We start from the raw sequence: 15,466 nt of genomic DNA, 5'->3' as shown, positions 1-15,466 counted from the left end.
GACAAGAGAATCCCTTGAGCCCAAGAGTTTGAGGTTGCTATGAGCTCTGACAAAATGGCACTCTACCAAGGGTGACAAATGAAACTCTTATCTCAAAAAAAAAAAAAAAGTACAAATTTAAAACATGCAGAATACACAAAGAAATGTTAAATGTCTGACAAGACAGGGTCACGGTTGATACCCCAATTAGTATTATTTGATTAAATCACATTGTATGCCCATATCAAAATACCACATGTACCCTATAAAGATATAAAACTATTATGTAGGGGTGGCGCCTGTGGCTCAATGAGTAGGGTGCTAGCCCCATATACCCAGGGTGGTGGGTTCAAACCCAGCCTCTGGCGAAACTGCAACAACAGCAAAAAAAAACTATCATGTAGCATAATAATTAAAAGTAAAAAAATTTAAAAAGTAAGAAAAATAAATAAAACGTGCAGGAAAAAGCTCTAAAAAGTCAAGTACCAGTACTCCCAAAGGCAGACCTCCCAAAATGGATTGTTATTATTTCTAAATCACTGATAATTTTTTCAAATTTCAGAATATTAGGGGATACACATATTTTGTAGAGAAGGAGTCAAATTTATAAGTGTGCCCTTCATCCAGAGAGTGTTATACTTTTTGTAAGAATTATAACATTACCGATATACACTTTGTATCTATGTTTTCTTCAGCTTTATTGAAGTATAATTGACAAATATATTTACAGTGTCCATGTGATGTGTACATGTGTGTGTGTGTGTATATATATATATATATATATTTTTTTTTTAGAAACAGTCTCACTTTATCACCCTTAGTAGAGTGCAGTGGCATCACAGCTCACAGCAACCTCCAACTCCTAGACTTAGGCAATTCTCTTGCCTCAGCCTCCCAAGTAGCTGGGACTACAGGCGCCCGCCACAACGCCCGGCTATTTTTTTTTCTGCAGTTTGGCCAGGGGGGTTCAAACCTGCCACCCTCGGTATATGGGCCAGTACCCTACCCACTGAGCCACAGGCACCACCCTACATGTGACATATTGTGCAATGAACTACAATCAACCTAGTCAACGTATCCCTAAGGCACAGTTATTTATGTGTGTGTGTGGATCTACTCTGTTAGCAATTTTCAGGTTCACAATTCATTATTACTAACCATAGTCAGCAAGCTGTATAATAGATCTCCAGAATTTATTCACCAAACTGAAATTGTATCCTTTGACCTACATCTCCCTATTCCTCCACATCCCCAGTTCCTGACAACCACCATTCTACTCTCTTCTGAGTTCGATCTTTTCAGATGCCACATATAAATGGCATATAATGGCATCTGTCTTTCTGTGTCTAGCTAATTTCACTAAGCATGACGTCCCCAGGAGGGATGGTTGAAACTTCTCAAAGCAATTTTATGAATTCCGGCTCATTTAGAATTAATTAATACACATCACCTACTTTATTAAAATGGACACAAAACACACTATTAAGCAGCCTGAGCCAGAGCCAAGACCCCAGGTGTTGTGGGGGGTGCCTTTAGTCCCAGTTATTGAAGAGGCTGAGGCAAGAGGATCACTTAAGCCCAAGAGCAGTGATGCCATGGCACTCTACCCAGGATGACAAAGTGAGACTCTGTCTCAAAAAAAAAAAAAAAAAGGAAGAAAGAAAAGAAAATAATGAAAGAAAATAATGAAAAATGCTGTGGAGTCCCTTGGAAAGTCTAAGTAGAATTGGCAGGGGTCTGTCTCCTGCCCAGCTGCTGGATTTCCCCTTGATTTTTAAAGGTAGCACAGAACTCTTAAAATTACTTGTTTGGGGTATTTTCCCATTTTTAAGAGCATCATTTTTTTCCTCAGTCTCAGAGTTTTGAGGTTGCCTGAACTTCTCCACCTGCTTACCTTCTCACACCCAACTGAGACAGTGACCTCAATTATTCCATCACAAATGCACAAAACAGTGTCATAGAGTTCTAGAGGTAGAAAAACCTTAGGGGGTTATCCGTCCTGATTTGCTGATTTTACAGAGGAAAAAACTGAGGTCTAGAGAGGTAATGGGATTTACGTGACCACCAGTGTCACCAGTAAGCAGCAGATGTAGGGCCTGAATTCCAGACAGCTCGCCAGGACACCAAAGCTTTCTCTCTTAGCACTTCTCCCTTCTTTCTTCCTCTCTACTAAAAAACTTTATCACCTCCTGGTCTCGAACTCATGAGCTCAAGGAATCTACCCACCTTGGCCTCCCAGAGTGCTAGGAGTACAGGCGTGAGCCACTGCATCAGCCTAAAAGTCATTTTTTGTAAGTTTTTTCAGTTTCTTTCCCAGAAATTAGCCCATTAAAATTTTCTAGTTATATGATTATTTTGGGGGAATGACATGTTTCATCTAAATTTTTTAATTTGTAGCATATAAATATAATATTCTTAATCAGTATTTGGTTTCACCTCTTCTAAAGATCATTATGTCCTTTTAAAATTTCTACTTCTTATTCTTTTTTTCTTTGAGACAAGGTCTTTCTCTGTTGCCCATGCTAGAGTGCAGTGGCCTGATCATAGCTCACAGCAATCTCTGACTCCTGGGCTCTAGTGATCCTCCTGCCTTGGCCTCCCAAGTAGTTAGGATTACATGTATGTACCACTATACACAGCTAAATTTTTTAATTTTTTTTGGAGATGGGGTCTTACTATGTTGCCCAAGCTGGTATCAAACACCTAGTCTCAAGCCATGTTCTGGCTTGAGGTTCTCAAATTGCTGGGATTACAAGCGTGAACTATCTCACCCAGCCCTATGTACTTTTTTTTTTTCCTTGAGACAAGGTCTCTGCTGCCCATGCTGGAGTGCAGTGGCATGATCACAGCTCACTGCAACCTCCGATTCCTGGGCTCAAGTGATTTTTGAGACAGAGGCTCACTCTGTAGCCCTTGGTAGAGTGCCATAGCATCACAGCTCACAGCAACCCTCAAACTCTTGGGCTCAAGCGATTCTCTTGCCTCATCCTCCTAAGTAGCTAGGATGACAGGCGCCTACCACAATGCCCAGCTATTTTTTTAAGAGATGAGGTCTCGCTCTAGCTTAGGCTGGTTTCGAACCTGTGAATTCAGGCAATCCACCCACCTCAGCATCCCAAGTACAGGGATTACAGGCATGAGCCATCCTGTTTTTTTTTTGAGACAGTCTCCCTATGTCGCCCTCAGTAGAGTGCTGTGGCGTCACAGCTCATAGCAATCTCCAACTCTTGGGCTTAAGCAATTCTCTTGCCTCAGCCTCCCAAGTAGCTGGGACTACAGGTACCTGCCACAACACCTGGCTATTTTTTGGTCATGCTGTTATTGTTGTTTGGCAGGCCCGGGCTGGGTTCAAACCCACCAGCTGGGGTATATGCGGCCCGCGCCCCAGCTGCTGAAAAGGCACCAAGCAGTCTTTATTTCTCTTTTGTTGTTTTTGCCAAAGTTACTCATGAAGCATTTCCTGTTTCTTTCTTTTTTTTTTTTTCTTTTTTTTTTTTTGAGACAGCCTCAAGCTGTCGCCTCTGGGTAGAGTGCCGTGGCATCACAACTCACAACAACCTCCAACTCCTGGCCTTAAGCCATTCTCTTGCCTCAGCCTCCCAAGTAGCTGGGACTACAGGTGCCCACCACAATGCCCAGCTATTTTTTGGTTGTAGTTGTCATGTTGTTTGGCAGGCCAGGGCTGCATTGGAACCTGCTAGCTCTGGTGTATATGGCTGGCACCACAGCCACTTGAGCTACAGGCACTAAGCCAGCATTTCCTATTTCTAATTTTTATGTTCTCGCACCATCTTTCTGGCTTGAATTTGTCAAAGGTTTGCTTATTACATTGACATACTTCCAAGAACCAGCTGAGAACATTCTACTGTATTTATGTTTTCTGTTTTATCTGGTATAGGTGATTTCTTCTGGTTTCCTACCTTTTTTTCAATCATTCAGCTTTAAAAAAAAAAAAAAAAAAAAAAATTCCAGGCGACGCCTGTGGCTCAAAGGAGTAGGGCACCGGCCCCACATACCAGAGGTGGTGGGTTCAAGCCCAGCCCCAGCCAAAAACTGTAAAAAAAAAAAAAATTCCTGCTAAATTTCTTCAGTTGATTGGTCTACTATTTGTTTTCAAATTGTTATCTGCTGTAGTGTGATATGAAAAGTGTTTTCAGGTGGCGCCTGTGGCTCAGTCGGTAAGGCGCCGGCCCCATATACCGAGGGTGGCAGGTTCAAACCCGGCCTGGGCCAAACTGCAACCAAAAAATTGTGGCTCAAGCAGTAGGGTGCCGGTCCCATATGCCGGAGGTGGCGGGTTCAAACCCTGCCCCGGCCAAAAAAAAAAAAAAAAAAATAGCGGGCGTTCTGGCGGGCGCCTGTAGTCCCAGCTACTTGGGAGGCTGAGGCAAGAGAATTGCCTAAGCCCAAGAGTTGGAGGTTGTTGTGAGCTGTGTGAGGCCATGGCACTCTACCAAGGGCCATAAAATGAGACTCTGTCTCTACAAAAAAAAAAAAAAATCAAAGAAAAGTGTTTTCACAGATCAATCCCGATTTCACAAAAAAATATAATTAGTTATCTATGCAACCTGATGTGATACACAGGAAGTCCATGACATCACCTATCAAAATATCAAACATCCTTGTCACTTGACAAAAATTCAGGGTTGAGAGAACATGTTAAAGAATAACAAAAGAATGCACCAAGCAAACCCCCAAATGTAGGAAACTCCTCAGGACAAACAAAAAAATTACCAGAAAAATGAAAGAAAGGTACGTCTATAGATTGAAAAAGATTTAAAAGACACGTTCGGACACAATGTGTGGCTTTGGCTTAGAACCTGAGGTAAACAAATTAACCAGAAAAAAATCATGAGACAATCAGGGAAACTTGAATACTCAGTATTTGATAATATTAAGAAATTATTAATTATTATATTTTGGTAAGATAACAGTATTATGGTAAGGCCTTTTTAAAAAATCATTTTTCAGGGCAGCGCCTGTAGCTCAGTGAGTAGGGCACCAGCCTGATATACAGAGGGTGGCGGGTTCAAACTGCAACAAAAAAATAGCTGGGCATGTGGCAGGCGCCTGTAGTCCCAGCTACTTGGGAGGCCGAGGCAAGAGGATCACTTGAGCCCACGAGTTTGAGGTTGCTGTGAGCTGTGATGTCAGGGCACTCTTCTGAGGGCAACAAAGTAAGGCTCTGTCTCAAAAAAATAAAAAAGGAAATAGCAAGACTTCATTTCCAAAAAAAAGTAAACAAATTAGCTGGGCATGGTGGCATGGACTTTTACTCCCAGCTGCTCTGGAGGCTGAGACAGGACTGTGTGAACCCAGGAAGAGGTTGCAGTGAGCTATGACGATACCACTGCATTCTCCCACAGGTGACAGAGAGATCCTGTCTGAAAAAGATTTAAAGGTACAATGAAATGACTGCTTTGTTTAAAAATAATTCCAGGGGAGAGAGGGTGTTAGAAGTGAAACAAAATGCTAATAACTGAAGCTAAGCTATGGGAACGTGGAGGTTCATCAAATTATCCTTTCTACTTTTATAAATATTGAAATGGTGGGACAGAAGATGGTAGTTTTTCACTATAAGCTTCTCATACTATTTGGTATTCTTAAAACCATGTACTTTTATTACTTTCATTAAGGGTTTTTAAAACTAAAGAAATAAGCGTACATATCCTGTCCAAAACACGGTGCTGTTTCTTCTAGATAACAGTATGCTCTGTGCTCCACTTCAACTCACCTTTCATATTGCCACTCTTGTTCCTGTTTATCTGCTTTCTGCTCAAAATATCTTTATTGTATTTTAATTTTCAGTCTCTTTCATTTTAAGATACCTCTTAAAACATAAAAAGACTGTCTTTTAACCAACGTGAGAGTCGTTTCGATAGTTCTAATTCCGTTACTGTGCTCTGCATTGCAATTACCTTCTCAGACGCCCTTCACAGTTATTTTTTTTTAAATTCTGTTCATTCATCCTTAATTGGGGAGAAAGCTATCAACAGATAAAAGGGACAGGGTTCACAAGCACCTCTCACTACCCACTTGTTTATTCACAGCTTCTCCCTCTCAGGAGTTTCCCGAGGTTTCAGTTCTGAGTAGAAGGCGGCTCATGAAATCCCAACTGTGTCACTGTGGTCCCAAGATCCCCTGCATCTGCAGTCAGTCAGATGGGACAGAAACCACTTTCCACCCAAACGAGTCAGAGGCAATTTCAATTTTTGGTTCAAACTGAGAAGAGAACAGACTATACCACTCCTCTTGGCCTCGTGTTTGCTTTTTCTGATATTATAAACCCCAGGATGCACTTTACCATCTGAATGTCTCTACTAACTGTCTTACCATAGTATGTAGACCAAACAAATGGAAAAAGGAAGGAATAACCTGACAGAGCCTAAGAACCATCAAATCACACCTCTGGGCTTTAGGGGTACTATTTGCTTATTTATTTTGTTTTTCCAGTGCTTCTCATGAAAGCGCATATAGTAAGAATAAGATGGAGTCTGTCAAACTAGGGCAGACATGACAAGCTGGTCTGGTCAGTTTGGGTCCTCCTGAACTTCACTTCCTATGTCCTACCCTAGTTCCCTGAAAATAAGACAGTGTATTATTTTAAGGTGTGCTCCCAAAGATGCGCTAGGTCTTATTTTCAGGGGACGCCTTATCTTTCCTGTAAGTAGGTCTTATTTTTGGAGGATGTCTTATTTTCGGGGAAACAGGGTATTCTTACTGTTACGTAAATTTAGTTCCCACCTTAAAGATGCCTGTCGAGGGCGGCACCTGTGGCTCAGTGAGTAGGGTGCCGGCCCCATATGCCGAGGGTGGCGGGTTCAAACCCAGCCCCGGCCAAACTGCAACAAAAAAAAAAATAGCCGGGCGTTGTGGCAGGCGCCTGTAGTCCCAGCTGCTGGGGAGGCTGAGGCAAGAGAATCGCGTAAGCCCAAGAGTTAAGAGGTTGCTGTGAGCCGTGTGACGCCACGGCACTCTACCCGAGGGCAGTACAGTGAGACTCTGTCTCTACAAAAAAAAAAAAAAAAGATGCCTGTCGAGTAGCTTAGGTGGAGTGATTTAGGAGATTAACTTTGAAATTAGAATGTTACTAATTATTTATGAGTCATGGGTTCTGCAGATTATTGCTTAAGTTAAGAGTTAACATGGCCTTTTCTTTGACTTAAATGTATAAAACCATAATGTTGGAAATGGAAAAGCTGAACAGTCTTGGATGGGCTACTCTCACTGTTCTCCAGAATCCTGGCCTTCTGACAAAGTTGGGTGGACTTACCCGTCTCTGCATTTTGGCTAATCGGCAGCCAGACTGTCTTCCTCTGGTAACACTCAGAACATAATATGTTTACTATGGATACCTGTAATATGACCTTGGGAAAAATCAATCTCTCAATGCCTCGGTTTCCTCATCTATAAAATAAGGAATCTATAAAACTGTGATGTTAACATGCTGGGAGAATGGGGACTGAAGACCCCATTCCTGGCAAGGGAAAGCACCCACAGAAAAAGAGGAAAATTAAAAAGTAAGCTGAGTAAGTCCGAACAAAGAAAAGTCAGTTAGTTTACATTTAAGCTAGCCATTGCCAGCAAGCTTCCTGCCTTTTCTGAAATTCTACCCTGTTGGGGATACAGTTTACAAATACCCTGCTGGGTCTGCGAACACTCTGAGGAGAATAATGGTCATAGAAGAGACTGTGGCAGGTCCTAGAAAAAGATACATTTTCTAGGGCATTTCCCGCCCATTAAACAGGCAAAGCAGATCCCCACTGTGCAGATTTGCATTTGCCAGGGACAGAGATCAAGGGAGTAGCTCCAACCCTGAGATATGGGCCAAAGAGCTTATATCCCTTATTGCAGAGGAAGACCCTCTGTGGTGGTGATGGGAAAAAAATGCCTCCCTCCCACTGATTCCTCAGAGATTAACTCTAGTGGCTTTTTACTCTACAGGGGACTAGGGGAGTTTAATCCCTCCCTAGAAATCTGTGTGTAACCTCAAGCAGGAGGGTCTTCCAATACAAGGCTCAGATTTCACATTTCTGCAGGCTACCCTCAAGGTTAATGATAACAATAGGAGCTGGTGTGCTCAATCAGAGTAACTGCTGACGTCTTTGTTCCCTCATCTTACCTTCTGGCCAAATAGACTTCAATAAAATCAGACTGGACCCCAGAGCTCCCGCCTTTAACTCTACTCTGTGTCTCAGGTCTCTTTCTTTACCATCCTTTCTAATTTTATAATTCTTCAGTTGCTGCCAGTTTCCACAGGTCTTAGTGGACCCTGCTCCCGGGGCAGAACCCCGACAGTAACATAATTTATTTAAGTTGATACACTTCTATAATAATAATTGCTAATAGCTACTAAGTACTTTATATGTGCCTGGCACCACGAGAAAAGCTTTATCCAAATCATTATGTAGCACAAACTTTACACAGCAACAAGAAAGTGTTTCCTATGTCCAAAGTATTCAGGAAGCTCATTTTTTTCTTTTTTTTTTTTTGAGACAGAGTCTCAACCTGTTGCCCCGGGTAGAGTACCGTGGTATCATAGCTCACAGCAACCTCCAACTCTTGAGCTAAAGTGATTCTCTTGCCTCAGCCTCCCAAGTAACCAGACTACAGGCACCCACCATAATGCGTGGCTATTTTTTGGTTTAGTTGTCATTGTTGTTTGGCAGGCCCCGGCTAGATTTGAACCTGCCAACACGGGTGTATATGGCTGGCAGCCTAGCCACTTAAGCTACAGGCTCCAAGTCTGAAGCTTATTTTAAACACAAGAAAGGGTCCAACTATTTTCTGTAAATGAAACTTACTTTTGCTTTAAAACTGTTCTTACAGCATCCTTCTGTCCTGTTGTGTACTGAGAAATAAAGACGTCATTTGCTGCAAAACCAAAACATAAAAATATACTTTAGATTTACTGAAAATTTATTACATTTTAATAAGCTATTAAAAAATCTTTTTTACTTAAAAGGGTAATTAGGAACTCAACAAGAGGATTCTCAATCTTAAAAGGTAAGGAATAAATTAAGGGACTAAGTGATAACATTATCACCACAACCTTAGACCCTAGGGAAAACACCTGAGGCCAAATTAAAGAGATCTGCTCACAGTAAAGGGAAAACTGCTTAGAGTGAGATAAAAGCAAGTGCTTTATTTATTTACTTATTCATTCACTCATTTATTCATTCATTTATTGGTATTACTTTGTCACCTTGGATATAGTACCATGGTGTCACAGCTCACAGCGACCTCAAACTCTTGGGCTCAAGAGATCCTCTTGCCTCAGCCTCCCCAGTAACTGGGACTACAGGCACCCACCACAATGCCCAGCTATTTGGTTTGTTTTGTTTTGTTTTTTTTACGAGACTGGGTCTCATTCTTGCTCAGGCCGCTTTTGAATTTCTGAGCTCAAGCAATCCACAGGCTTTGGCCTTTCAGTGCTAGAATTACAGGTGTGAGTCACCATGCCTGGCCTTATCTCTCATTAAATAACATTTTTCGAAACACATCCTTAATCTGTTATCTTACAAAGACCATTCAAAATGGTGAAACCAGAAGTTATGGAGATATCTACTGCCAAACCTATGCAATAGTTTGGACTACAAAGCTTTTTTTGAATTTTAGAGATGCTATGTATAATTTAACTTGGGAGGAAAAACTAATTTAAAGTGAAAATAATAGATAAAAACTGAAAGGCTGTTTAATGAGTGTTTTTATTTTTGTTTTATATTGTGAAATACAGTCTCACTCTGTTGCCCTGGCTAGAGTACAGTGCTATCATAGCTCTCAGCAGTCTCAAACTAATGGGGTCAATCTATCCTCCTGCCTCAGCCTCTCCAGTAGCAAGGACTACAGTCATGTGCCATGACACCTGACGACTTTTTGTATGTATTTGTAGAGATGGCATCACACTCTTGTTCAGGCTGGTCTTAAACTGCTAAACTCAAGAGACTCTCTTTCCTCAGCCTCCCAAAGTACTGGGATTACAGGCTTGAACCACCACTGCACCCAGCTTTAAGAAATGTTTTAAAATCACTTCTACCCTGAAGAAGGAAATTCTGACACATTATGTCATTTATGACATAAATGAATCTTGAAAATATTATGCTAACTGAAATAAGCCAGTCACAAAAGGTCAAATTCTACATTATTTCATTTATATAAGGAACCCTAAGTAGTCAAATTCATAGACAGAAAGTAGGATATTGGCTATCAGGGACTGACGGGAGGGGAAATGGAGAATTAGTGTTATTTTTTTTTCTTTAGAGACACAGTCTCACTTTATCACCCTCGGTAGAGTGCAATGGCGTCACAGCTCACAGCAACCTCCAACTCCTGGGCTTAAGCAATTCTCTTGCCTCAGCTTCCTATTAAAATTCTAGAGATGGATAGAGATGATTGCACAATAGTGTGAATTTACTTAATGTCACAGAACTGTACATTTTTATTTTTTTTTTTAGAGACAGAGTCTCATTTTATCACCCTCCGTAGAGTGTTATGGCATCACAGCTAACAGCAACCTCCAACTCCTGGGTTTAGGCAATTCTCTTGCCTCAGCCTCCTGAATAGCTGGGACTACAGGCGCCCGCCACAACGCCCAGCTATTTTTTTGTTGCAGTTTGGCTGGGGCTGGGTTTGAACCTATCACCCTCGGTATATGGGGCCGACACTCTACTCACTGAGCCACTGGCGCCGCTCTACATTTTTAAATAGTTAAAATGGTAAGGTTTAGTTACATATATTTTATCACACACACAAAAAAAATCAAATCTATTTTTTTACCTTTTTGTCTGTTGCTCTCTTCTGTTCTATCCGAAGGTAATCCTTGGATTGCAATGTCTTTAGAAAAATCCTTTCAAATATAAAAAGAAAAAGTAAGAGACTAAATAAGCTTTACAATTTACTACTTATCAAGTATCACTAATTATACGGCTACCATGTTCTGGGAGGGCAGGACTGTGCATTTTATATACTTCATTCCCAGTACCCCTCTGTGCTTAGGTCACTTGAAACTACTCAGGGATTTGGTAAATGAGTAATGTACTGTCAGACACCTGGATGAATGAGGAGAAAAACCAGCAAGCCAATGTGTTACTGAGGTTCAGACTCACACCTGGTCTGCCATGTCTAGCAGAGCAAGTCATTTAACATCTCAGTTGCTTCAGGGCTTCTCTGTGGTCCCAGAAGGTGCCTCTGTATAGATGACACCTACTAGCAAATAACTTTCTGTTCCCACAGTATGACCCCAGATTTCAATATCTAAGATTCTATTCAGTGCTGAAACACTATGACTTTAATAGTATGAGGTTCATTCCATGTTGCTCTTTTGCCATATACATGCTTTTTCTTCTTACTGCTAAATAAGAAAAAGAAAAAAGTATAAAAGGAAACTGTTCCACTAATGACAGATGTTAACTCCCTAAAAAAAATAGCCAATGAGACTAGCAATACAGTAGAATGCATCTAGGAAATTAATATAAAGAACTCCTACAAATAAAGAAAAGATCTAATTCTTTTTCAACTTTCATGAATTATATATGTAATTCACAAAACAGGAACATGAATGGCCATATATGTGAAAAAAACCTTCCTTTTGCTAATAACAAAAGAAAATACAAAATATGGGTGGCACCTGTGGCTCAGTGGGTAGGGCACCGGCCTCATATACTGAGGGTGGTGAGTTCAAACCCAGCCCAGGCCAAACTGCAACAAAAAAATAGCTGGGCATTGTGGCGGGCGCGTGTAGTCCCAGCTACTTGGGAGGCAGAGGCAAGAGAATTGCCTAAGCCCAGGAGTTAGAGGTTGCTGTGAGCTGTGTGATGTTACGGCACTCTACGGAGGGTGATAAAGTGAGACTCTGTCTCTACAAAAAAGAAAAGAAATACAAAATAATATGAAATGCTCTTTTTTTTAACCTAGCAAAATGGCAAAGTTTTTTGGTTTTTTTTTTTTTGAGACAGTCTCACTATGTTGCCTTGGGTAGAGTGCTATGGCATCACAGCTCACAGCAACCTCAAACTCTTGGGCTTAAGCGATTCTCTTGCCTCAGCCTCCCACGTAGCTGGGACTACAGGTGCCCGCCACAACACCCAGCTATTTTTTGGTTGCAGTTGTCACTGTTGTTTAGCAGGCCTGGGCTGGGCTTGAACCCGCCAAACTCAGTGTATGTGGGTGGTGCCCTACTCACTGAGCTACGGGCACTGAGCCAGCAAAGCTACTTTTTGTTTGACATTAATGTCCTGTGCTGGTTAAGATGGAGGGAAATAACTTAGTCATGATCCTGTTGGAGAGAATACATATTGACAGTCCTTCTTTTTGTATTTTTTTTTTTAAGACATAATCTCACTCTGTCTCCAGGGCTAGAATGCAGTAGAATCATCATAGCTCACTGTATCCTTAAACTCCTGTGATCAAGTGATTCTGCCTCAGTCTCCCAAGTAGATGGGATTATAGGTTCCTGCCTCAACACCAAGCTAATTTTTCTTTTTACTTCCTTCCTTTCTTTCTTTATTTTTTTGGTTAAAGATAGGGTCTTGCTCTTGCACATGCTGGTTGGTACAGTCTTTCAAGATGTAATTTAGAATTATTTCAAAAAGTGTACATATCCTTCAATTTAGTAATATTACACTGTGAAAAATTCTTGTTATATAGACTTATTAAATTGACAATACATTGGTCAACATGATTACTGGTCAAAGTCTAAGTCATAACCAAAACATTACATTATCAATAAAAAATTTCAGCATTATAATGAAAATAGTGAAGATGAGAGTTTCACATTATTTCTTAAATATCTCTCTTCCCCCCCCCAAAAAAAACAAGAGATCACATAGTAGTTAGAATGCTGCGTAATCACACCTCACTTTTTTTTTTTTAAACTGTGTTGTTACTATTCCTTTTCTTTTTCCTAAAAAAGTCTCTGGTAAATAATACCTTTTCCCTAGATAGTAACAGAGTTTCTTTTCAATAAAAATTTTTCTTTCAGTGGTCATTATATCACTAATGGTAAGGGAATGCTTTTTGTTTAATGTCTCTAATGCTGTACAAGTTATAATTGTAGTATATAAAACATTTGTTCTGGTGAGTGATATTTAAATTTTAAAAAGGCATATGACTAATCAAACACATTTTAAGAACACATTATTTGACAATACCAAAAATTTTAATGTAAGCACAATTAAGAATCCTTTTGGGCTTACACGTTCTGATGCAGTGGGATTTTCTACTGGAGACTGGTGATCATTTCTAGCAATAGTTAAGTCTGATGAACCTAACAAAATAAAGGAATCGATTTTAGTTATTTTTAAATCTGAACCTTTACAAACTGAATAGGCATGATTCAAGAACTATAAATTCTGCATTAATGTAGGACCCAATTGGAAGACACTTTGTATGCCAAAAAAGAAAAAAAAAAAAAAATGAAGAAAATGTATTTAAGTATCTCCAAATGACTATTTTTTTTTTTTTAACAATTGATACTTAGGAAAATAAGCTTCAGTACTAACAACGTGAAATATAAAATGTTTTAAAAGTATCAGTTTTAAAACAGTTCACTGCTGGATGTGAACAAACTATGGGTAGAAATATCTGTATGATCTAAAAGTCTGATTTAACAGTAGGCCTAAAAAGCAGCATTACAAAAGCATTTTGTTAATTTTCCCCATATGCTCATTGATTTGATCCTTACAATTACCAGTAAAATGAGTTCAACATATGTTATCTTCATTTTCCCTGAGCTCTAGACAGGTTAAGTGAGTTAGTATATGGAAGCCATCAATGGCAGTCATGCTTTTCTATTATGAAGAGAAAACAGAGCATTTGGTAAAAAGCACAAGCTAAGTGTGGCCATCACAGATGTGAACAAGAACAATGTGCAAAAATCCACACATACACACACACACCCCCAAGAAAATCCACAATAGCAGATGTTAAAATTTCATTTATTCAATCTATTCAAACATTATGTAGACTCTGCCTGGCCATTTTCCCAGGAAACATTCAGTTTTTAAACATATGTGCAAACCACACTTCTAACTTACGTTTTGGAACATTAAGAATACTCTAAATTTTGAAACACACAAAAGGAAATAAAAATATGGGCGGCGCCTGTGGCTCAAGGAGTAGGGCGCCAGTCCCATATGCCAGAAGTGCCGGGTTCAAACCCAGCCCCGGCCAAAAACCAAAAAAAATAAAATAAAGACTAAAGATTTTAAAGTGAGAAAAGGTTGAGAAACTATACGAAATTACGTACCACACGATGTTCCACTTAAGGTAGTCCTTGTTCTAACAGGGAAACGTTTATATGCAGACAACGCTGAAGGAACAAAGGTCAACTCATCTTTCAGCAAAGCCAAATTATCTCCACGATTTGGAGAAACTACCTCACGAAGTCTTCTCGCTGGCACGGTAACCCTTTTCTTTTTTTCCGGGCTAAACTCAGAGCCTTTCATAGTGTTGGTAACAAAACTAGTCTCACAGTTTTGACGGAAAGAACGTTCTTGTACGTCTCTAAGACTTCGAAACAAAACTTCCCACTCCTGGAGGACCGAGGGGTTGAATGAGCGAGGGGGACAGCTGATAAAGAAAACGTAAATTTCAAAACTGATTTTAAAACATGCACTCAAGTGTTCTTACTTGTCTACATAGTACATACGCTGACTATTTAAATTTTGGTATTCAACCCAGGATTGAAAATGACTACCGAGTTATATTTACCCATTAATCCCAATCAGCCTATTAATACACGAAGCCAATGAATCCGAAGGTGGGGGTGACAAGAGAGCGGCCGCCCGAGGGACAGCGCGCCCGCCCCAGCCAGAGAGCAGCGGGAGCCAGCGGGGGGGAGGTGTGAGACTAGGGAGCCGAACAGATTAAACTGAAATGCTGTTCTTTAAAATCACCAATATAAGAAGCTTAAAAGCCTTTTCAGACAGAGTCTTACACACCCTTCTAGAGGTAACCATGGGACATCTAAATTCACCCCTGTGCAACTCTTGGACGCCCAGCAACCTCCCGGTCCCAGGTCTCATCTGACTACAGCTTCTCTTGCCCGCTGGCAACACCGACTTCCTTTAAACCCGCCCTTGAGACGCACTACGCATGTGCGCCAGGAAAACCTGCCAACTACGGGTGCTCTCCCATCCCTCTCCGGGTCGAAACAAACTCCCGACAAGAAAAACTCAAAACGGTGAATTTACTTATTTTCTAAGGTAGCACATTGCCCCACAAGTTTTAACATTAAATAGGTTCCGAGAGACTCCTCGACGATTTGAAGAGTTTCCCAGCTTAACTGGTAATAATGCTTGTGCGTGTTAGGGACTGTTTACAGTGTAGCTCTCGGGGACCGTTAAGGACTTACGATTAAGTAAATCAGGCTTCCAACGAGGTTCGACAGATTCAGGTCATTATTGGAAAGGAAGATCGAAATAGCGTAGTCTAAGCAGACATTCGCAGAAGGTAATTCTTAAGGACTTTACATTTCGCTGTTGGCCCG

The 15,466-nt window shown here is 40.6% G+C and overlaps 1 protein-coding gene across 3 annotated transcripts in view; it reads right to left on the bottom strand.

Annotated features, from left to right (window-relative positions):
- KIAA0586 (KIAA0586 ortholog) overlaps positions 1-15,412 on the bottom strand; it is a 156,821-nt gene extending 141,409 nt beyond the window's left edge. The window contains exons 1-5 of one of the 3 annotated variants that reach the window (XM_053602348.1): positions 15,332-15,412; positions 14,225-14,547; positions 13,173-13,243; positions 10,756-10,825; positions 8,784-8,853 (exon numbers count right to left, since the gene is read on the bottom strand). In XM_053602348.1, coding sequence (XP_053458323.1) covers positions 8,784-8,853; positions 10,756-10,825; positions 13,173-13,243; positions 14,225-14,423 — 410 coding nt within the window. In that variant the 5' untranslated portion in view covers positions 14,424-14,547; positions 15,332-15,412. Of the gene's footprint in view, positions 1-8,783; positions 8,854-10,755; positions 10,826-13,172; positions 13,244-14,224; positions 14,548-14,918; positions 15,029-15,331 lie in introns of those variants that run through there. The other 2 variants (XM_053602347.1, XM_053602349.1) reach the window with 2 other exon arrangements.
- Between the last annotated feature and the right edge of the window lie 54 nt (positions 15,413-15,466).

The sequence above is a fragment of the Nycticebus coucang genome, chromosome 9, assembly GCF_027406575.1.
Source record: "Nycticebus coucang isolate mNycCou1 chromosome 9, mNycCou1.pri, whole genome shotgun sequence".
NCBI lineage: Eukaryota > Metazoa > Chordata > Mammalia > Primates > Lorisidae > Nycticebus > Nycticebus coucang.
Note: the sequence above shows the minus strand (reverse complement) of the source record. Positions and strands in the feature narration are given on the sequence as shown.